General features: G+C 43.6%; 1 protein-coding gene across 3 annotated transcripts in view; it reads right to left on the bottom strand.

The window, feature by feature from the left end:
* The window catches only part of cadm3 (cell adhesion molecule 3), a 109560-nt gene extending 86756 nt beyond the window's left edge, over positions 1-22804 (bottom strand). The window contains exons 1-2 of one of the 3 annotated variants that reach the window (XM_037786501.1): positions 22486-22804; positions 20689-20847 (exon numbers count right to left, since the gene is read on the bottom strand). In XM_037786501.1, coding sequence (XP_037642429.1) covers positions 20689-20779 — 91 coding nt within the window. In that variant the 5' untranslated portion in view covers positions 20780-20847; positions 22486-22804. The remainder of the gene's footprint in view (positions 1-20688; positions 20848-22485) is intronic. The other 2 variants (XM_037786502.1, XM_037786503.1) reach the window with 2 other exon arrangements.
* Between the last annotated feature and the right edge of the window lie 1988 nt (positions 22805-24792).

Raw genomic sequence — 24792 nt, 5'->3', positions numbered from 1 at the left:
AGAGAGGAGAAAGGAGGACACAAACAGAAGCAGATGCAGGGAAGATAAGACAAAGGGTGACACAGAGAAGAAAATGAGGAAGAAAAATTGGAGAGAAAAGTCTCAAAAACAGCAATCAGCAACCGGAGAAACCAGAACGCTCCCATTCAGAAAGCAGCCAGCCACTCAAGGCAAATTCAGCCATATATCTCCTCCTGACTAGACACACAAGTGCCAAACCACATTAGACTGCAAGACAACCATCCTGAAATAAACCAGACCTCAGTCGCAAACAGCCCTCTCTCTGTCTCTGCCTCCACAGGCTCTCTTGCAGGTCTCAGAAAGAATAACATAAGGTTTTATAGGCAATATTTTGCTGTAAACGTGCGTGTCCATACCACTGATTCTTCATATGATTCAGCATCCCACCACTGAGACCTTCCACATTTGTCCTCATTAGCCAACACGATGTCAGGAGCAGGAAATGTTCTTGGCAAAGTGCACATTAATCAAACCTCAAGTGCAAGAAACAAACACCAGCAAGATGCCCAGAGAAAATGAGCCACCTGCCGGCCCAGCAGCCACTCATCTGGCAGAAGCGCAGGTCAAGGGGGTGCAAAGATTACCGACATTACGCAGTACCTACATTACCAAAGATGATGACGTCACGTGACTTCTGGCTAATGAGTCTCTCGCTAACGAGCTAATGAATCTCCCGCTGCCACTCGGGGGTGGCTGAAATGAAATGTTGCCTTGTGCGCTCTAAATGTGACACATGTAGGGATGCAACTAACCTTTGTTTTCACTATTATTAACCCATCAGTTATTTCTTGATTAGTCGATCACTCATACTGGGAAAAAATGAAGACAAATGAAGACAAATGTCCATCACAACAACACGTCAAGGCCTTAAACTTGCTTCTTCAGTCTCTGAATAAACGCCTCTCTCTCCTTCCTTCTCTATTTCTCTCTCTCGAAGAAATAAAATTCTCATTTTGCCATGCACTTATGTCTTCATCCACGTGCAACCTTGTGGCACTGGTGTCAGGTGGAATTGAGCATTGTGGCACTTATTCTTGAAGGCTTCTCCTAGAGGTGCTGCAGCTCGGATTGTACCTCTCGTTCATACGTTGCTTTGGACAAAAGCATCTGCCAAACGAATAAATCTGAATGTAAATTTAAAGATACAAAGCTTAAAAAAAAGCACTTAAATCTTCTCACTTTTACAGTTGGGACCAGTTGGGAAAAAAAATCACAACAATAACAACAAAGGGAGACAAGAATACAGCTGTTCAAAAGAAGCAGAAACTCAGAGAGCATATAGGTCACACATTGAAAAGTAAATCAAAGAAAGACAAAGTGAAATAAAATCAAAACAAAATGATAAATAGGAATAAAAATACATAAAAAACAAACATACTAGAGACCATCTTGCGATGGGACCACACTAACCACGAAGACAAATCAGGCCAGAGGCGTAAAGTTGGGGGGGCCCAATGGCTCCTTCCCCACTTCCTACACCCCTACTTCCAGCACCCTTGCTCAGACCACACCCATCTTCAAACATCTATACATTTGTCAAGTTTCATGAGTGCATCTTGTACAGTTGCGACGCTATCACGGTCACTAAATAATAATGTGCTGATTCTATTCCCAGATGTTATCTAGATATATGTGGTAGTACTATGATATACAGTATAAATAAATAAACTAATTAGAAACCACCTTGCGATGGGATCACACCAGCCGCGACACGAAATCGGGCCAGGGGCATAACTTCCTCGCACTTCCAACCGCCCTACTTCCAACGCCCTTGCTCGGGACCACACCCATCTTCGAACACGGCCTTCATTTTGATCTCAACTACACACCTGTAAAGTTTCGAGATTGCATAGTTTGTCGCGGTGACAAAATATGTCCACAGACATATAAACACCTGGCAAAGTACTCAAAACAGCTTCTGTGGTAATTTCCTGCTACAGTAGGCGTCATCGGGAGCTCATTTTGCAATGATAACACACACAGAGACTCACAAGGTGAAGGCTGTCGCAGCTGGTAAATAAATCATATGGCTAGACAATGTGGAATGGACAATGTCCAGAGTTGTAGAATATATATATGGTAGTTATATGGAAAGAAATATGACCCAAATGCTGTGAGGTAAATAAATCAATGTGTATGAAAGAATCAATACTTGTATTTGTTTAAAAATTCATAGAGTCTAAACGAATTATGTCAGGACAAGTCAAGTCAATTTGATCTATATAGCCCAATATTGCAAATCACAAATCGGGCTTTACAATATGTACAGCATACAACACCATCTGTCCATGAACCCTCGTAGTGAATAAGTTGCTTCACAAAAGACAAAACCCTTTAACGTGCAATAGATGCCCCGTGTACAGAATAAACAGCATGATAAAATTACAACATAAAAATGCCACATATATGTGAACATATATGAAAAAGATGGATCCAGGAGGGTACATGTATCATGATCCCTAATACATGCATGTTTATCATCGTCTCTTTGTTGTTAGCAATCTAGCAGATTCCCTGGAAAATGTGAGTTGATAGGACGTTGCAGCTGCAGCACCGGGGCCCTTAGAGGCTGACAATCTTCCTGGTAATAGTGTCATTTGTTTACGGTAATTACTTTATTGTCAAAATGTGGCGAGGGTTTACAGATCTTACAATGCTACAAAGAGAACGCTATAAAACTGCCAAAAGCAACTTATTTGCGATTCAGAACAGCTAATAAAAATTCTGAAATTATGAATGGCCGGTGTAACAAAAAGGATAACATGAAATTATTTGTTAAGGAACATGAAGTCCAATTTGGTTTACCAAAGCAGAAATTATGAATAAAACATTACACAGCCTATTGTACGGCTAGCCCTGGCCTGCTCTGTCTGAAATAATCTAAGAGGAGAAATCCCGGACAAAGACACTTACGGAGCGGTGGAAAAATAAGACCTCTATTACAGACGTTTCACACATTTTCACACTTTTCAAGGCCTTAAATTTAGATTTATTTTAAGGCTTTTGCAATTTTTAAAGACCCGTGGATGCTCTGTATTTCTTATTTCCCCTCTGTCTCCCCTGACTCTGCTTCTCTCCCTCTCTTTGTGTCTCTTCCCCTCCCCACCTCTATCTAATCTTGCTTTCTGAAGCCACGGAGGCAAAAAAAAGAAGAGGACAGACTCTATTCTATTCAAATCCAAAGCCGGGAGAGCAGACTCAAATCCAACCCAATCGCATTTACAGCCGGGTTCCGCTCCAAATGGTAATTTGTCGACTGTCTATTGGCTTGGGAGCGGGGACTCCTGTGATTGACACTCTGACTACAACACAGCTGAGGGAGGAAGTGGGGAAGGAGGTGATGCTGACCATGATCATGTTGATCATGTTGCTGTGATGAGTTCACTTTTTTTAGGATCATTATATTTACATCGCTTGTCCTTCAGATTTACTGGCATTTATAGATTACGGTTCTCATTTACCTGATTTTTTTTTTAGCCATGCTCAAGGCATGGCCTTAGGGCGGCAGTGCTGTTCTGTCATTCCACCACGATGGTCCAGACTGAAATGTCTCAACAGCTATTGGACAAATCTCCATGAAATCTGGTACCAACATTCATGTTCCCCTGAGGACAGATTGTAATAACTTTGGTGATCTCTTACTGTTTCATCTAGTGCCATCATCAGGTCTACGGAGCCCCCCTAGACCCCTAGGAGAAAATTTGTATTATCTCGTTCCCTCGAGTTATTAACTCGTTCCCTCGAGTTAGTATCTTGTTCCCTCGAGTTAGGTATCTCGTTCCCTCGAGTTACTTCATGGAGCACTTCTTCCAATCATTCCTGACTGTCCGAACATTGCTGGTGTACGGAGCCCCCCTAGATGATGTACTTCGGTAAAGTTGGAAAGATATTGACAGATTCAAACTTCCTGGATCAATAACTCATAACCAAAATGTTGTTAAAACACAAACAACGGCTCTTTCTAACTGTAGTGAGGTAGACAACGAGCTACAGCCTCATTTTAATCAACACATAACACATAACGTTGGTCTCTATGCGCAGCCGGCGGCGAGACGAGTGGCCAGGGACCGTCTACAAAATGCACCGCCGAAAAGAGAAGGATATTCAATAACTACTTCACACATCAATGATCTCCTCATGGCTGTACTACAACATTTAGTTTGGAAAAAATATTATTTTGCATAATTCTTTTGAATTTTTTATGGGAAGAATATTCAATAACTTCAGTATTATGCAGTGTAGTACCACCAAAATCACTTCACACATCAATGAGCTCTTCCTGATTATACTTATTAAACTAATTAAGACATTTTGATGACACTACACTTTATAAAAGTGAAGTTATTGAATATTTTCCCATCAAAAATTCACCAAAATTATGCAAAGCATTTTTTTCCAAACTAAGTGTTGTGGTATAATATGCTATAAAAAAAAGTGCGCGGGGAACGCCATTCACTGTTTCTAGGCAACAACAACGTTTGCAGCTGTTATAGGGCTGCGTGATTCTGAGAAAATATCTTATTGCGATTATTTTGTCTGATATTGTGATTGTGATATGATTTGCGATATTAGAGGGAAATATATTTTTTACATAATTTGTCTCATTTCTCATTTTCACTGAACAACACATATTAAATGGTGTGATTTTTGCGGGGGGTCTGTACCAAACAAAGATGTTTTCTTAAGTCTGTAGAATATGATGTGTAGGCCAGGACGTCTCTGCAGCAAACAATAATGAATTTAAATTGTTATTTTGACACACATTTCACCACAAATATTGTGCCATATTGCAATTTCAATAAAGTTTGTATCAATTCTGCAGCCCTAAGCTGTTATCTCATTGGTTGCGCTTTTAAAGTTCAGTGGCAACCCGAGCTCAAAGTTGAAATCATTTGAACACCAAGGGTTCCGCCTACTCGGTGGGGAACGGATATCCTCAGAGGGAAACTATGGCACAGCCAGCACAGAGCAGTTTTACCGCTGATCATGTGTGGGCGGCTTTAGTGCAGCCTCACAGAGCAGCTTGCGTGGCCGTACACTTTTAGTCTTCTTCTGTTATGAAAACCAGATTTCTGTGCAAGTCCATGCTTCGAAAAGTTCAAATATGAAAACGTCTCCTTGCAAATTGAGTTCTCTGTCACATCAAGTGTTTGTAGGATTTTAAGGTCAGGAAAAAAAAATCAATACAGACATCAATTTTCAGAAATCGCTGTCTGTCTACGGCAAGTCTCATTCACACAGATGATGGTACTGTACATGAAAGGCAACTAGACTGTACTCCCTATTTGGCCTCATGGATGTTTCAAACTCTGAACTGAAGGCTTTTATACATGACAGCTGGAACAACTCAAAAAACAAACAACAAGTCCAGTTACCTTGGACATACTACTTTTTGACAGACATTATTCTCGGTGTCATAATAAGAGGTCATAAAGGAGGTTCTCCATCACGGGAGTGATAGAGTTTAAGATAAATAAAACATTATTACATGTCAATTGTGAGCAACAATTGCTGTCTGTCTGGGACAATCTTGAACCATCCAGATCACGGTAACCGTTAATCAAAGGAAACGTAGCTTGCTTGTTTGAAAGTGAGCTGAAGGCTCTTAGATGACAGGTGAAACATCTCAAAGTCCAGTATACTTTGGGTATTCCACGTTTGGATAGGAATTACTGTCATTTCGGTAAGCAAAGATGACTGTTTCCCAAAAGACCGACATCCTCTACTGGCCTTTACGACTCAAATCTTGCATAAAATCTGCTGCATCGCTATATCTCTCTGTGGATAGATCCCTGCACAAACACTGTCATGGTTAGGGATTCCCCCTCGGGCCACCAGTACTCAAAAATGTATGCAGTCATGGCGGCGCTTTGGGAGAAATCATCCGACAAATGGCAGGTGTCGCATCACCGTTCTACTTCTTGTTTTTAATGGATTTGCTTTTCTGACAGTGAAGACGTTTGCGACTTTACTTTGGAACTGCTGTATAAATAGTTATTTTATCATACTGTCTATCATGTCTGGCATTCTGAATTATTAATAATTTATCTCCGTAGTATCCAAGTGGAAGCTTTAAAGGTCCTGTTTCAGTGTGTTTTCAAAAAGGAATGAATAATATGCATGATAATGTTTGTCAAATAAACAAGTTTTTGTACTCCTCCCTACAGTGAGGTGCTTATCAAATAGAGTACATGAGCCGGTGTAGCTTTGTTAATAACATATTTGTGTGTGAGCGCTCGCACGTCTCAGCATGTGTTGCTATACACAGAAAGAAGCTAATGAGAATATGAAATGGTATTTATGAAAAGTTAATGGGGGTATTTGTTCTATTGGCATCCCTCTGTGTGTGTAAGTGTCACTAAATGACCCTACATGCAATGCATTGCTCATATAAATGGTTGATAGTGTCACACTGATTAATGCTCCTTTATCAGGTCTTTCTTGATTGAAACTGAAAATGTCAAGGTTGATTCGGATGAAGCTTTCTTTTTTTCCCTCCATTTCAACATCGGTTGATTGGAGGGAGTCAAGTGATTCAACTCTGACAGGAAATTTGGAAAATTTGATCGCAGCAGTTTATCGAGGATGAACCAAATTGGAAGAGTCAGAGTGACAATCAAGCAGGAGACCGACATGGCCTCCTCCTGCCTTTTCGCTGTCACTCTTTCGCTACGGTAGCACGTCCCCTGTAACCACTGCTAGTTGTGTCTACATAAGCTGTGACAGACTTCTATTGTTTGGGGAATATGTGCCAGTCAATTTATGACATGCTGGCTGGAGCTAATCTGAAACTGCCAGTGAAAATGATTGGATTTTTGAACATGGAATTACTGCACGTCTTAACATGTCGGCAATTTAGCTGATGCTCCACAACAGTGCCAAGCACAATGACTGGTAGAGTGAATAGCGGAGTCCAGAGTCTCGGCCAAAGTCACATTTACTGGACACATGAGGCGTTTTCGGGACCGGAGGAACTACTTCACAGTTCTAAGAACCCCCTTTTTATTGCCTCCGCACCGCAAGAACTGGGAAGGATTGTAGTTATGAGAACACCGTTTTGAGGGACGTTTGAGCTCCTATTTCAGAGTAGGTACTCTACCAGCACAAGAGGAACCGTGACGCAAGTGTACAGTGATTGGTCGAACACATAAGCCAATGCAGCACTGCAACCACCATTTTTTTAAAAACGTCCTAGTTGGAGATGTGGCGCCGTCCGGCTCACGTCACTTCATCATTCCCATTGGTGTGCGAATGCAAACAGAAAGAAGCCCTTTAAGGTATTTAGTTCCTCTCAGGGAGTCCCCAGAACTGTTTGGTCCAAAAGCGCCTGCTTTTACAGCGGGGCTCATACGTGTGACATTTCAGTTACTGCGCTGTGCGACTTGAGACTTGACTTACTTGAGACTTGAGTCCCTAAACACTTAAATTGACTTGGAACGTGCATGTTAGCAATAACATTCTCAAGTCTTTTGACTGAGTAAAATGCCACAACAGTAAAGAATTAACAAGGGCTGCAACAAATGATTTTCATCGTTGAATAATTTGCTGATTATTTTCTCAATTAATTGTTGGGTCTATAAAATCTTTCACAGAGCCGCACGGTGACATATTCAAATTGCTTGTTTTTTCCGACCAATACTCCAAAACCCAAAGATCTATATCTTCAGGCCTTAATGATTATTTTCATTGTTGAGTAATCTCTATTTTCTCAATTAATCGATTAGTTGTTTGGTCTAAAAAATGTCAGAAAACGGTGAAATATGTCAATCAGTGTTTCCCAAAGCCCAAGATGACGTCCTCAAACGTCTTGTTTTGTCCACAACTCAAATATATTCAGTTTACTGTCATAGAGGAGTAAAGAAACCAGAAAATATTCACATTTAAGAAGCTGGAATCAGAGAGTTTTGACTTTTTTTCTTTAAAAATTACTCAAACTGTTTGCAAAATAGTTGGCGATTAATTTAATACTTCACACCTGATCGATGAATCGTAGCAGCTCTATAAAGATATTTAATTTACTATCACATAAGACAAAGAACAGCAACAAATACTCACAATTGAGAAGCTGAAACTAGAGAATGTTAACCATTTTTGCAACTTGACTTTAACTTGTCCTCAAGGACTTGAAACTTGACTTGAGAACTTGAACTTGAACTGCCTCCTACCCATGAAATCAAACTCTTTAGCAAATGTCCTAGACTGCAAAGTTTACTGTTTAACTAAACAAATATTCCAAAACACGATATCTTATATTGAATTAAAATTCTCAAATATATCGATAAACTTAAAGCAGTGGTTTATATTCTGCATTGGCTATATGTGACGATGTGCACAGAGGATTGCCTTTAACTCGCAGCACAATGGGATGGAAGGTCACGCCAGGTTTTCATGGTTTTCATGTTTGCTGCATCGAGGTATAACACACAATACGAAGAAATATCCGCATGTAGCCATCTTGCCACCGGCAACTGACCCCATGACGTAAATGACCCTTCCTTTTCTCTTCGCCCTTTCAAACAGAACCTCGGTAAATTGTACGGGGAGGTTGATGAAACCAGGCCAGCTCTGCCTACTTTCAGCCCTCGAGGGGAAGAACCAGAAAATGTCACAGAACCCTTCAAACAACAACAAAAAGATGCTCTCCCAGGCACGCCGCCGAGCGCTGTCACAAAGTCAAGCGTGACACCTCCCATGTACAAGTCTATATGCCTCCCCTCCCTCCCGCCTGTGAAGATATCAACCTGAAAATAGCTCAGTGAAGCCGAACACTGAGCCGCGATAAATAAATCACAATAATATTTAAATATTCATTGTAGAATAAGAGAACAAGAGGAGAAAAAAACAGAAACGCAGGAGGATAAACTCCTTCTTCTTTGCTTCACACATCAAAACAGTTTGCCTTGAGGAAGTTCAACTGCATTATCAAATTCTCCCTTCAAGGGACTCATCAAACATACAGTAGCCTGTGTAAGAGGCTGATAGTCGTCACGCCTCAGGCTGCCCGTATGAATGAACAGCAGATAAGGGCATGTAGCTCATTAACTCAATTATATCGTTCGCTTGTGCCGTCTGTCGATGCATTACGCAAATGGGACGAATTTGCCGGTAGATGTGAAGTCATCTTCGCTGACACACAGTCCAAGGGAGAGTGATTGTGCTGTAACGCTACAGAGAGGGGGGTTTTCCCATTCAGAAACTAGACCACGTGGGCCCGGTTGAGCCTCGCAGCAGGAGCTGTGTCAATAAATCTGTCCTTTAAAAAAGCGCCTGTCCATTTGTTGAAAAGAGGCAGAAACAAACAAAATAGCACTCTCGGCGTGTAAAAACGGGAGGTCTGGCATGCACTCCTCAATCCATCCCCGCTGTTTGCTTTTGATAACAAAAGTCATAATGACATTCGAGTACTCACCAGGCTGAGAAATGAAGCAGCGACAGAAGGAGAGAAATGGAGATAGAAAAAGAAGAGGAGTGTGTTCGCAGAGTGTGTGAGTGTGCATGTGTGTCTACTGTATGAATGTGCGCGGTGTCGGATGAGACATGAAGTTGGTTGGGTGCCAAGTGGTGCGGTGGAGACAGCAGCGTTCCAGCAGACCTGAGTTCTGTTAATAAAGGGTGTGATTAATCCCCCCCACCTCCACCCTCTACTCCTTCAACAGAGAGCTTGAAGAGCTGTTTAATTACTCAGCACTTTGCTCGCTGGGAAATGGAGCGTCACTGGTCGGACACCACCTTATGGAGAAATAAAATGTCTGCAGTAGGGCTGCCTCCTCTCAGGCAATTAGTCGACTAATCGCTCGTTTTGGTCTCAAGGACCTGACGCACCAAGCTGACGGTCGGCCATCGGTGAGCGTCTGTCTGCCTAGTTTTTTCGGTGTGTCCCGCACCGTCGGCTCTAGTCTGCTCGTGTCAGAGTATTTTTGCCCGATTCAGCACGTTGCATCGCTGGCGGAGCCCGTCGGTGAGAAAAATCACTCTGATTGGCTGTTGAGCTTAAACGAATCAGTACGCGAGAAGAGAAACGGAAGTGAGGAAAGCAAGCAAACGAGTAAAGTCAAGAGGACAAAAACACAGAAGGCTCTTCTCATTTTTCATCTTCATCTCATCTGATCATTCCAATACTATAATTACATTATCACAACGACATGGCCATCTGGATTGAAGCTAAGCGGTGAGTGAGAGTGGTCTGAAAATGGTCGGCAAACAACGCTCTGCACATATAGCAACGGCTTGTATATCCGCCGTCCTCGGTTGTCCTGTTTCCCCTTTTTTGAATGACGAATACAGACTACCGCAGAACATACGTGCTAACTGGGCGTCGGCTGTAGTCTTTGCGGGGTGTTCAAATGCAACTTGTCAGCCACGACAAAGGCGACGTGAGGCGTCGCAACAATCGGCCTTCATTGCCGCTAGCTCTCTGATGTCGGCTTGTTGTGTCTGGGCGTTTAGTCGACCATGATTTCTTTAGCGCATTAGTCGTTTTTTAAGCTTTTTTCATGCTGAATGACTTATTTCCAAAAACTTATGAGCACATCTCTGGTAAACACAAGATTTAAAGAGGTGCTCTTGTTTGATTCTTTGTGGAGAAACTTAGTTTTACCGATCTGTCGATTATATCAACTAATCCAAAAAATGAGTGTTAGTCGACTAAGAATTTCTTGGGTCGAGGACGGCCCCGGTAAGCCGTTTGGAAAATGTTACATATTGAATGCCTAACACTGTGTATATATACAGAAGTGGTACGCTGTGTGGGGAATATGTCTGAATGCATTGGCTGGGCTGCTAAACACACACACATTTATGCGTACACACAGATAGCTAGGCGGACACACACCCACACAATTTCTCGCCTGGCAGTCAAGAGCTTGGCTCACAGGGGTATTTTTGTTTAACTAAAGACTAGAAGGCCTTCAAAGCTCTATTTGAATACATTAATGTGTGTCTGTGTGCAGTTGTGCATGTCTCCATGCATAAATATGTACATATGTGTTTTTCTTAAATAGTTTCTGTGAGCACGTTATCATCTGGTTATTTATTTGTGTGTGTGCATCTCTGAGAATCCCTCTGTGTCTATTATATGCATGTGTAAGTGTGTGTGAGCCAACACAGTCACGAACTTGCGTGTTCATTGAACAAGGAAAACGCTTAAGTCTGCTTGAGAGGGAAGATAGACAGATAGACTGAGTGCGTCTGTGCGTGTGTGTGTGTGTGTGTGTGTGTGTAAGCGTACCAAGGAGTCTTAACAGTCTGCCTAGCAAGGTGTGAGAAAGCGAGGTGAAGGAGAGTGAATCACAACGAGGTGTGTGAGTGTTTGTGTATTCTTGAGCACTCACATAAAGGTGTGTGTGTGTGTGAGAGAGTGTCAGTGTGTGTCAATGTGTGTAGTAGATTCTCATGCGGGGATAAGCAGCTTAGGGAAGGAGCATATTCTTTTCTAAGTAAATCTCATTAATTTTAATTAGCTGTATATTTAGCCCGTACACCTGGATTGGGTGTAATTCCGTTTGTATATATAGCGACTAGCGAGCAGTGCAGGTGAAATCACTCAGGTAGCGATTATATTGCCGGAGCCGCCTCACATTTGCATAATGTCCTGTTTTTTTGATTGTGTCGCGTGCCTAAGGAGGATATCACAGGCGAATATGCATTCTCTTCATTTCCCTATTGCATGCTCTATGTAGCGCGCCGTAGCTCGTCCTTTTTAAACGTTCACCTTTTTTCTCTTGAGTGTTTTTTTCGCTCTCTCTACGTTGTTTCTTTTCATTTTCTCTCCGGTCTGTGCACCCCATCATTAGAGTGCGCTTCTTTTTTTTTTTTTCTTACAACCCCTCCTCCTCCTCCTCCTCCACTATCTCCCCACCCGCATGCTCTTACTGTATGGATTTCTCTTGTTCACGTGCATGCCTCTGTCTTTCTCCCTCTGTCTCCCTCGCCCTCCCTCCTTTCCTGGTATAATCAGCTTATCCTATGTGTGTCCAAGCCTCTATGTCTGCGTTCCTCCTCTCTTTGTTTCCGATTCATTCAGCAGGGAGATTAGAGATGCCTATTTGGTGCCTTTGTCTTCAACCGGCGCAGTAGCGCTGAGTTACACCGTGCGGCGATGGCCTCGTCGTCAAAAGCCACATCCACTCATCATGTGCTCATCATACCTTGATCAGTGTCAAGGGCCAGATGTGGAAATAAAAGCCAAGGCTGCATCTGTCCACTGGGCAGTGTGTGAGTTTGAAGCTTCAACTCGCATTACAGTGATTGACTGCTTGATTGATCGGCTGACCTTATTTAATGTTTAAAGGAAGGCAACATATTTCCTGCACCAATTGTCACTGGAAAACATGGATGTGTCAGTCTTAAAATAAAAAAAAATCCAGGATATAAAGCCTACGAGCTTATATCAGTGTTGATCAATAGACTCACTGGTGTGTTGGAGATTTTGAATTGAAACTCTGAAGACTTCCATTCATCCATTTAAGAAAAGAAGAGAAGCAGATCGTATGAAAGGGAAATTAGGTCATTATCACTGTATTCACCAGGCGAAAGTATTCAAACAATGAAGATACTCGTTGTGTTAGGTGAGTACATATCTGTGCTGCAGCATTGACGGAGAAATATAATCACACAAAAAGCACTGGAAATAAAAATGTGACGCAAGGGTAGAGTGGAAGAAAGATAACTATTTACTCCACTCTCTGTTTACAACATTTAACAGTAATCTGACCTGATTTTCACCTTGTATTAAAATTGCGATGTCTGAGTGGATATGCCGCCGCTAATACAGTGAGAAAATGCACATTAGGATTTGAAAGTTTCAGGTCCTTTAGACCACCTGCAGAGGTGATCAAACCTCACCCGGGAGTAAATGCAGTCAACACAGTGTGCATTCACATCTTGCAAACAGTGCAGAAAAGTCTAAACTCGCTCTCCAAAGTTTGCCGGTTTTTACTCCAAAGACACCTACAGTACCACACTCCATTCACCACCAGTTCTTTTCCCTCTTCCATAGCATTTACAGTAGTTGCAAACCGCAGCAAAAAGGAACCACACGTCATCATTTTTGTTGCCTTCCAGGAAAGAGTCATAAAAGACGACCTTTTCCACTTCAATGAAAAGTAAATCCAGCCTCTATAGTATCAAGTCTAATGATCCTACACCCGTCATGCTTGTTCTTGTTGACAATGCAGCCTCCCGAACTACTTCCCCGCCTTCGCACAGGGCGCGTGACAAATTTGATCCAATTACAATGCAGCCATAAATGGTGATGAGAACACATAAACTAAATGCCAGGTACTATATAAATGCAAAGGACATTTAAATAATACAGACTGCGTTTTAATAGCAGATGTGTATGGGAGCTATGGGCATTTAAGCAGCGTGGCAGAGTGTGATTGGGAGACATAAGGAGTGTAGCAGTGCAGCGGAATCATAAATAAACTCCACTGAGCAGTAGCTGTTGTTGAAATACAAAAACCCTAAGTAATGATATCATCCAGCAGCTCCAAAGCTAAAACCATAGCTCAGTACACGATAAACTTGCAATTGAAACAATAAAAACATATGTATAGGAAACGATTGCTTCGGTACAATAATATACTTTTGGAATAACTTCGATTTTAGGCCGCAAAGCTCTGTTTAATCGCCGTCACTGTTAATCAGTCAGTTGATGCTAAAACTATCAAAAACTTCAGTGCGTGTGCCAAAACAGGACACAGCCTCAAGGACTCGGTCTGTCAGTCTGGCTGCTGATTCACTTTGACATTGGATCAGCTGGTGAAGCAGAAGTGGCGGACTCTGCTTCAGACTGTGGCCAACTCAGAGCTAAAATGGTGAATTATTTCCATAAAACAGTCATTGATAGTTTTTAGGGCTGTCAAAGTTGACCGATGATAACGCGTTCACGCAGAGTCGTTTCAACTCCACTAATTTCTTTAACGCATTAACACAACATGTGATTTTAGGTTGTAGCGGGCTCAGTTTTAAAGCTAGAGTGAAGATACTGGTATCATATGAAACTAAAGAACCTAAGGAATCCATCGGCACCAACCGTGTCATACCAGCTTGTCATGAAGGAGGCTAAATAATTCGCCAAACTTGTGCTAAATTTTGGCCAGGAAAAACTGGCATGGCCCTTTTCAAAGGGGTCCCTTGACCTCTGACCTCAAGATATGTGAATGAAAATGGGTTCTCTGGGTACCCACGAGTCTCCCCTTTACAGACATGCCCACTTTATGATAATCACATGCAGTTTGGGGCAAGTCATAGTCAAGTCAGCACACTGACACACTGACAGCTGTTGTTGCCTGTTGGGCTGCAGTTTGCCATGTTATGATTTGAGCATATTTTTTATGCTAAATGCAATACCTGTGAGGGTTACTGGACAATATCTGTCATTGTTTTGTGTTGTTAATTGATTTCCAGTAATAAATATATACATACTTTTGCATAAAGCAGCATATTTGTCCACTCCCATGTTGATAAGAGTATTAAATACTTGACAAACCTCCCTTTAAGGTACATTTTAATTAAATTTAATTATTTGTGATTAATCACGATAACTATGGACAATCACATGATTAATCGCAATTACATTTTTAAATCGATTGACAGCCCTAATAGTTATATTATAGAGGGGGGAAGTGAAATGGCATGTTTGCTGACACAGAAGCTGCATACTTGCAGAAAAACAGCATGTTCAAAAGCATTTCAAGTAAGAATCCAATATGTCAATATAGACATTTTGTAAAGATAGATAGATAGATAGATAGATAGACAGATAGATAGATAGATAGATAGATAGATAGATAGATAGATAGATAGATAGACAGACAGACAGACAGACAGACAGATAGATAGATAGATAGATAGATAGATAGATAGATAGTAACTTGATTGATCCCGAGGGAAATTCAAGAAAAAAGAGTCATACTAGCGTGAAATATGTCCATGAGGGTTTATATTCACAACACTTTCCCAGACACTGGTTGTATACGTGACAGTACTATGTTAGAGGCTTGATAAGACTCCCCATCCGCTGAATGGACGTTGATATCCTCAGCAGAAACCAGACTATAGGGTGGATTCCCAAGAGAGCCCACAGGTGTATTAAAATGGCTTTATGGTTGTGGTATCAGCGATAAGATCCCCCCCCTCCCCCTCCCCAGACACATTCCCTACCACCAGACTGAAGTGATGGCATCATCAAAAAGAGGTAATAAACAAGAGCAACCTCTGCTCTTTCATTGGTGGAGCTCCTGCGCTCAGGGGGAGCCCTCAGCACTCAGACGCAATCAATATAAACGCTGCGCTTTACAGCCACGCACTTCGCGGCTTCCGGCACCCCGTCATATAGTTGGAGTAGCGCAGTGATGGGCTTCAACAAACAGATACACCTTTCCAGGAAGCCCTTGGTCTGACCAGCCATGCGTCAATGACATGATGGGTGATTTCCACCTCCTGCAGCAATCAATTAAAACACCCATCGGAGAATTACGGCAAGTAATGGGGGAAGAAGGGGGGAGGGTGGTGAGAGCGAGGGACCCAATCAAAGGAAAAGCCAGTTGAGTGCAGAGCTCAATAATATGGGTTCTTGCTGTTGGAAACAAAGTGAATGATTCCAACGCTGATGCTATTGTTATGAGGTTTGTTTAATCGGCGGTGTCTTTGTGAAGTGATGGTTTAAAGCTGACAGCTCTGCAAATGCTGGACCCCTAATTTTCAACCCAGGGTTGCTGCAGAGTGACGTGCCTTCTTCGAGCACCTGAGAGGAGGCTGAGTGTGTTACCGCTTTGCAGAAACCTCAAGAGCACTTCTGTCTTTCATTTTCTAAATGACATTTGCTGTTATGATGCTTGCAGGTGAGATTGATCTGTTCTGGTGTAATCTCACACTGCCTGAGTGGGCCGGATGGGTGGATGAGATCTGCCTAGGATTGATGAGGTCTAATGGAGTCTTGTTTGGGTGCTCTCGATACTTCTAAGATCCGACAATACCGGCGCGCCACCGCATTTTAATTCTGCTCAATTTAGCCACAGATTACTTATCAACACTTGTGCCTTGTTGAGCTGTGAGTTTTCTCTCCCCGACGCTTACGCATGTGTAATGTTTCAGCATGTCTGAGGAGCGATATGAAGATAACATGAAGACACAGCATAATGTGTGATGCAAATCATCCCCAGGGCCCTGGTGCTCATGGTTGGATCTTTGTTGGGAGTTTAATCAATCAGCCACAGCGCCTTAATTAATCGGCATGATGAACAGGAGAAATAATTGGTTTTCTGCCAGATGTGAATCTGTTGCAAACTAATGCCAGCCAATCAGGATCCAATTTGTAATCACAAAACTGATCTGGACGACAAAACACTTACAGGATCAGAGAAGAATAAACACACAAGACAATGGAAGTAATATGGCTTTGGATTTGAAATTCTGATAGGACACAGTTGCTTCTGCATATTGTGCTGAGGTACTTTGAGACGCCTAATTGGATCTATAAAGTGTCAAAATCATCATCGGTCTCATTGATTGAAAAGCATAGGATATGCGTTGGAATGTCATTGTCTTTTTTTCCTTTAAAAAATAAACATACTGCTAATTAATTGGCATGGGAAGAATTAATTGGGCTCCTCCCCAGATGTTTCCGAATGAATCGGCAGAAAACTAATGAGGTGTGTCTGGTTTTGCATTGAAGCCACAGATGTCATTAACTGCAGCCCACATTGACAACATGGATCTGCCCCGCTCCAATCAGGCCAGGTAACCGATGGCTGAAACAAATGGAAAAGCACTGGAGCCAGTAAATAGCCAGGGTCGAGATTGAAAACCACTGGTTTAGCCCGGTGCCAGTGGAGCCAAATGGAAAAATAGCTTAGGCCTCTTATTAATGTCACAGTGGCTAGGCGGTAATTCCCCCAGGCTCTGTGTACCTCGGCTTGTTAATGAGTCACTGCTTATCAGTCAGCCTTGTTAACAGGCAGAGGCCTCCCATCCAAACCGCCTACTGCTATTGTGTGCTAGCCGTACTGTGTATTAGCCAAATGTTCCCCCATCTTGGCACACAGGAAGTCAACAGTAAACAACAGCCGCACACACAGGAAGTGGGCATCGAGCCAGCGAGAAAGAGCTGGTCCAGAGGGGAAGGAGCCCATTTTGTGGCAGGATAAAGTGAACCGCTGGCAGAGGCAAACACATGCGGAGCCCTCCCGCCTGTAAATCTTACCACACTAACGATTGGTCCACACTGCTCCCGTCCTTTAATCCTTATTCATTACTGTCCTCAGCTGGAAGCACCGGGCTTCATTCACTTGTACCGACCCGCACAACTCGTCGGGGTAAATAAACTATTAGGCATGTTTTCTTGTCACGAATGCAAACACTCTCCTGGGGTCTGGGATCAGGCTGCCATGGAGTTGAGGGCCAGGATGGGCTGATGGGAGGCCAAAGTGCGCCGCTCTACACACTGTCTGCTGAGTGCTCAGACTGACGGACCCTCCACACTCCACAGCAGCCCCCGAGGTAACTGGGTCAGCGGTACAGAACCAGGCCAATGCCGGCCAATTGCATGCCTAATCTGTGCCCTTCTGAGAGGCACTTTCCATCCGCAGCGCATGGCTGCACATCCAGCTGTGGAAATGGATATGTCAAATGGCGCGCAATTAGTGTCTCCCCGATTCGTTCACTCGCTCTAAGGGAGCCTGGTCACAGATAAATCCGGGAAAAAACAGAGTTAGCGCTGTCCTTTCCCTGACTTTGACATACATCAAATGAAGATGGGTCAGTGGAGGTAGGAGAGTTGAGAGTCATGGGTTGGGCAGGAATTTAAGTGGTCACGACATGCAGCCTGTTGGTTGCTGTATGATAATCAAACCCATAACTCATGAGGGGAAACCTCTTTTTCTCGCTGTCCTTCTTTGAATGGTGAAATGGGACAAACAGTCTGCAGCTTTTAATTCACCGTGGACCCGGGAGTATAGCAGTGACGGGCAGTCCCGCTCTCTGATTGCTCATCTGCTCCGGCATTGATTCGCTGAGCTAATCGTTTTTCCTCTCTGATACATAACATTGAATTATTTATGCTAAGTAGACCCTTCTGTTCCAGCGCCTCTTAGCATGGAGATCTCCATTATGACGGCATTATCTGACTGCCCACCCCACCCCGCCCTACTCCATCTTCTACTTAACAGCCATTCAGACAGATCGGAGCAGATGTGAGCGATGGACCAGTGCTCGGCAGCTACCACATTTTCCTCTGAAGCTGCAACGTCTGGAGACTAAAGAACAGTGAAGATCCATGTATATATATATATATATATATATATATATATATATATACTGTATATACTGTATATATATACAGTGCATACATACATATATATGGTATACTGTACATATACACATATAAATATATACACAAACATACACACACACATAAATATACTGTATATACACATATACATACATATATACACAAATATACATATATATGTATATATATACACATATAAACACACATATATACAGTATATGTATATATGTATACATATATGCACATATATATGTATATATATATACACATAGATCTCGTAAGACCCGTTTGCCAGTGAGTCAAAAGTAGAAGAAAATCAAAAATGTTCAGTATTTCTTGCACCAATGCCAGCAAGAAGAATTCTTGTACTTCATTGATTAAAACATATGCATTCTTAGTCTGATTAATGTCTCCCTAAGTAACACAAGAATTTTAATTTAAAAAAAAAAATAGACAAAAGTGAGTCTGATTGATTTTACTGCAGAAATGTTATTAGTTTTGTTTCAGTGTAGTTAACATTAGTATTTGATTTGGCTTTGATAGAAAAAAAAATGAATGCCAAAAAGACCTTCGGTAAAACTGAACGGTTTACAACATGCACACTGAAACTCGGTTAGTCCAGCACTCCATCCCTGCTTCCCTTCTACTCCCAATTGCGCTCTTTGACGTGTTTTCTCATCTCCTAAACACTGTCAGACGTCCCAGGCTTAATTACTCTCCTTGACTGACATGATAATGTAAAACAGCTCTTAGGTGAAACCAAAGCAGGAATTGGTCATGCATGGTCAGGCCTCCCGCTAGGCACACCTTAATCAAATGTGACGTGAGTCTGAATGCGAGCCAAAATCGTTTTCGGACCCAAATAACAAACCGCTGCCTGAGTTTCAATGACGAGCTACACGGTCGGGGTCAGCGTTCTGACGAGAGATTGATATTTCATCATCAGCGCCTCAATCTGGAGATTGTTTGCGCATTTCTCATCTTCCACAGCTTTCAGGGACCTTGACAGGCCTTCATTTGCATTTGTTTAGCAGTGACCTCATCCCGGCCTCTTGGCACGGCCAGATTGTCTCTCGCTTTCTCCTGCACTGACCACTGTGAGCCCACACTGACAACCCTCCGCTTCCCCACATTTCGTACACAAACTCGCAGAAACACAGGTATGCATAATTCAACGGAAAGTAAAAACAGCTGATGCGGATAAACTAAGTGGAAGTACAGTAAATGTAGTGCGTGAGCTCGCACATCTGTGTGCATATACACGTGTATACACCGTGCGTGTGTCCATGCATGTGCATGCGCCATGCACTCACGGATGTATTCAGATTTGTGAAATTGTGTGGGTGTGCACAAGTGAGTGCAAGGGGCCTCTGAGAATATATATTGCAAATGCAAATCAGGGAACGTCTATTAGGAGCCTTCTTGCCTGCTATATCGTCTTACGGTTCTGTGCCAAACACTCTGCGCAATTAAATCCTAACTGTAATGAGAAAATGCCAACAGGAATCTACCTGAGTCAATCAATTTCCAATGGATTGAGGGACAACCGTGACGCACCTTTTTGCCATCGGCACGATTTGCCCTCTAAAGGTTGTATTACCAGCAGCCAGTCACTTGAGTGTTATGTAATTGGAAAAGCACATTGGACAGTGTATTCCTGTTCACGGTGCTCACAGCAGGGATGATATCATTACAAAGTGCTTCTCTCATCAAATCCTCTCTTACCCATCCGCTTTCAGCCGCGCCCAGCTCATCAAATGTTGAGCTTCAGGCATGAAGAGTGTCATGTGTCTGTACTGTACGTGTGTTAAGTGTGCACACACTCCTGTGTTGCTATTTGAGAAAGTACAAGGTGATTACTGCTTATCTCCGGGTTGCATGAACCTCTGACACAGAAATAGTCCAGGCACAGCACGAGATGCAACATGAATAGAAGAATGCTGGAGTGCTTTTGTACTTCTATGCAAGTGACTGAAGATATCATGGAGAGAGAGAAAGGGGAAAAGAGGAGGAAGCCATCGGGCAAGTGAGCTATACTCCGTTTGTGTGTGTGTGTGTGTGTGGAGTCCTGTGCCCACGTGCAAGTCACACACATTCCTCAAAAACAACGGCAGAAATTCCAGCAGGGATCCGGGGAAGTGGGAGTGTCCCATGTGCTTATTAACGGCTCTCTGATTCCCTTGTCATAATACAGGAAACAACAAAAAAAACTCAAGTCAACAGATAAGGGGGCACCACCAGAGAGAGAAAGAGAGGGTCGGGGAGGTCAGGGGCCCCGGGGACAGACAGAGACATATAGAGAGAATAGGAGGCTGATAGATAAAGAGGGAGAGGGAGAGGGAGAGAGAGAGAGAGAGAGAGAGAGAGGCGCTTACCATATATGATGTTGCTGTGAACCGCAGCGGCGAATAGTACTGTCAATAAGCTGACACTCCATAATGCGGAGGGGGCTGATGGGAAGGCCATGGTCGGGCGCGCAGATCCGCCTGTCTCACTGTATCCTCAGGAGGGCAGAGGGAGCTCTGGAGTGTCACCTGCAGGGAGAGAGCAGCGGAGAGAGAGAGAGAGAGATAAGGAAAACAAGCAGGGCAAAGCCGACTGGCCACTAATTGCGTCCCCAGCCATTGGTTGGCTGCTGCTGAATAAAACGCTTGGCCCACCCGTTGCTCACGCGTTGCTCCATGGGTATTCATCGATCTGCTTGTGTCATACCATACTGAGAGGCGATTGAGAGAGACTGGGGGTGGCGATAGAGCCAAAAACCAGAAAGGATGATGGTGGTGGTGGTGGTGGTGGTGTATAGGTGGTAATTAGGGGAGAAGAAGAGGAGGAGGGGGCGGGGGGTCATATTACTGTGAATTTATTCACCCACTTTAACAAGCTGTGCGCATGTGGAGGGAAGGAAAAGCCAGTGTTTTTGGACAGCCCCATAACCAGAGCTCCAACTAATTCACGCTAATTGGGAATAACGCAAATCAACAATCCCCCAGTTGGTCGTGAAGAGGACAGAGAAGAGGATAGAAAAAAAAAAACCACAACAGCAGCAGCAGCAGAGAGATGCACCTGTCGCCCGCTGAGAATACACGGTGCGCTGTGCACAAGACTGGAGACGGACAGACGTGCATAATAGCAGCTCGGATACTCACTCTCTCTCAAACACACACACACACACACACACACACACTCCCCTCGTTTTCTCTCTCACGCACATTCCTTAAAATAGCAGTGGCCTGTGCCGAGGTATAAGCTCTCGGTCCATCTGCGAAACGCTCCCTCTCTGCCAAACGCTGAGAGAGGAACCGTGGCAAGGAGGAGTGTTGCCTGCGGGACGGGCGGGCGGTTATAGGGCGGGGATAGACAGAGGGTGGGAGATGGGGAGGGGTAGGGATGTGGTGGGAGATGGGGAGGGGTGAGGTGGGAGATGGGAGATGGGGAGGGGTTAGATCGAGGGGTGGGATGGTGGGAGATGGGGAGGGGTTGTATAGTGGGGTGTGTTTATTGTTGCTCCAGCCCTTTCCTGTTGAGTGATGGCGAGAGATGAAAACAAAAACTAGAACAAGTGCATCCATGGGAAATAACCTCCCGGACACTCTGGGCGTGATTTTAACACCAAGTTTCTGCTTTTTACTGGCGGAGTAATAACAGTAATGATGATGATAATAATAATAATAATGACAATAATAACAAACAGCTCGTATAGTGAGTGGCCCTGCATCGCTGCGACGGACCTGCACCGGGAGCACCACGGCACCAGTGCGTGCTTCTCCGCCTGGTTTCTAACAGCACTTGCAGAAATATGTGGTGGTGCTGATGGGATGATATTTAGAGTAAAGGGCTGGAGGAAGAGGAGGCGCGCAGTTGTGCTGCGATAGAGCCGGGAGAGAGGAAGAGGAGAAGAGGAGAAGGGTACAGCGCGACAACATAACGCATATTCAGAGTAAATTATAAAACACGGGGGGATTATATAGAGCTCTCTCTCTCTCTCTCTCTCTCTCTGGGCAGGCATAACGGATTACACAGCCACCTACCCAGAGTGCGCACACAAGACACATTCCTGGAGACGGAAAAGCGTCAGCAGCACTGACAGGTGTCTCCTGTCCGCCCTATACAGACTATACAGACTAACCCTGGACAACAATACAAACTGGCAGTAACCACACACACACACACACCGTTATATTGCGCCTCCGGAGTCGGGTTTTGTTGTTCGCTGGTCTCCAATAAGGTCCCCAGCTCGGTCCCTCCTTTGATGCGCAGCTGCCGCTTGTCCGGAGCCCTTCTCTCAATCTGGTTTTATCGACTTTTTTTATCTCCTTGTTCCTTCTCCTGACTCTTTGTTTTTCTTGCTTTTTTCCTCCGCGCTCTCTCTCTCTCTCTTTCTCTCTTTCTCTCTCTCTCACACACTCACTCTGTGTGTTTGTGTCTCTGTGTGTGTCTCTCTCTCTCTCTCTCTCTCTCTCTCTCTCTCTCTCTCACCACGGCTGCCGTTCACTGCAGCAAAAACAGTCTGTCTGAAAGACGAGAGAGGGAGGGGAGGGGACAAGGGAGGAGGAGGAGGAGGAGGGATGGAGGGAAGGGAGGGAGGGGAGGGGATTTTAATACGATTTGGCCCGTACCATCGGGATAACAGGGCCAGAGCAAGGGGGCCTACTGGCTGAGAGCAACATGAAGGAGATGGAGCAGATAGACAAGTGTGTGAGGAATAACCATAATGGCTCTATATATACTCCACAGCGAGACTACACTGACCTTATCGTATACTTTAAGGGTATTTTATTATTATTTTATTGGTGGCACATATATATGTATATATATACTGTAGGCTCACTTTATCTAAAGGTTTGATATTGAGTAGGTATCATAGGTTTTAAGGCCTACATATCTCCCAAAATGAAGCAGCCGAGGTCATCTCAAGTTGATTGTCACGCTTCTCAGTAGCCTATAATGTTTCTTATCGCTAATATTATGGAGCTATTACCCCTATCTTGCAGATAGGCCCCGCTGCTATTTCCCGTAGGCCTGATAATTTGCAATATGGTAATAATATACTGAGTCTTTGGCCTTGTGGAGTTGTGGGACTTTTTTCTGCGTCACTTTGTCTTCCTCGTATCCCTACAATATTGCTGTACGTTAAAGTTTCAGTATAGGCAGATTATTTTTTGGCATCATTGGGCCAAAACATCCATAATAACCTTTCAGCATATTGTAATTCAAGTGTTTTGAGAGACTTCTGCGCCTCCTCATGGCTCTGTTTTCAGGCTTTATGAAAATCTAGCCCTTGACGGGAGACTTTGGCCAATCACAGGTCATTTCAGAGAGAGAGAGAGAGCGTTCATAATGAGCGTTCCTATTGGCTGAGCTCTGGCTGGTGGGCGGTGCTTGGTATTTCCTCGACAGATCTCAACATGGCTGCTAAACTTTCTCATTTCTTCTTGAAAATCTTGGAAATCTTGCAGATGCCATTAGCACCGGACGACAACGGAGGACAACGGAGGACAACGGAGGACACCTGACCGAAGGACACCACCAGACCGGAGGACACCGGACCGGAGGACACAGAGGAACATGCACTACTGTCAGGATATAGTGACCGTTTTATGAAAATAACTTTTTTTAATCATATTTGTTCAATTTCTACCCACTGCAGCGATAAAACAGTGACTTCATTGTGACTTCCTGTCTCTTATCACCTCAAAATTTGCATAACACTCCCATAAAGTCTATACATCAGAAAGTTTATAACCTTAGAAATGGACAGTTTTTGCATAAACTTTATCATATTCTGACGTGTCATGCATCAGGCCCGTTTGGGAATCAGGATCCAAGGGATGGAGGAGGGAGGGAGGAAGGGAGGAAGGGGAGGAAAGGGAGGAGGGGTTGTTCAACTTGCCAGAGAGGATTAAGGATTAGTTTTACTGGCGGATTAGGTCTGTGTGTGGGGAGGCATGATGGGGTTAAACATGGATGGCGGCAGCCGCACGACAGCCCAATCAGTGGTGACAAACTGAAAACTGGGGAGGTGGGTTTGAAGAAAATACAAAATAATAAAAAGCCATGGGGAGCCGGGAGGAGCTAGAGTCTGGGCGTTTTAGAGATCTTCAAGCAAGCAGCTGCTTTCCATACTGACAAGAAATAAGTAGGCCTAGTGCTGCTCTGGGCCTCCATGAAGGTTTTTTCAGATGCAAAGTCCACCTTCAGGGGTCCTTGAAAGGATTCCAGAAAGGTCCCCATGCAGTCTGATTTCAGTAAATTAAAAAACACATAATGACTATTGAATTCCTTATTCTCCAATTTGAACCACCAAGTTGTATAGTTATAGTCTGCAATTCAATACCAAATCTGCATCTTGAGATGCCACCATTTTCTGGCACTATGAGTCATTAATGTTCAAAGTAAACCGTTTTCTCTCCCTCTGTCTCTCTAAAACCAAATGGGAGAGTAGAAATGCAACATCTGGCATCATTAAACACTTGTTATGA

This window comes from Sebastes umbrosus, chromosome 12 (assembly GCF_015220745.1).
Source record: "Sebastes umbrosus isolate fSebUmb1 chromosome 12, fSebUmb1.pri, whole genome shotgun sequence".
Classification (NCBI taxonomy): domain Eukaryota; kingdom Metazoa; phylum Chordata; class Actinopteri; order Perciformes; family Sebastidae; genus Sebastes; species Sebastes umbrosus.
This window is presented reverse-complemented; position numbering and strand designations above follow the sequence as displayed.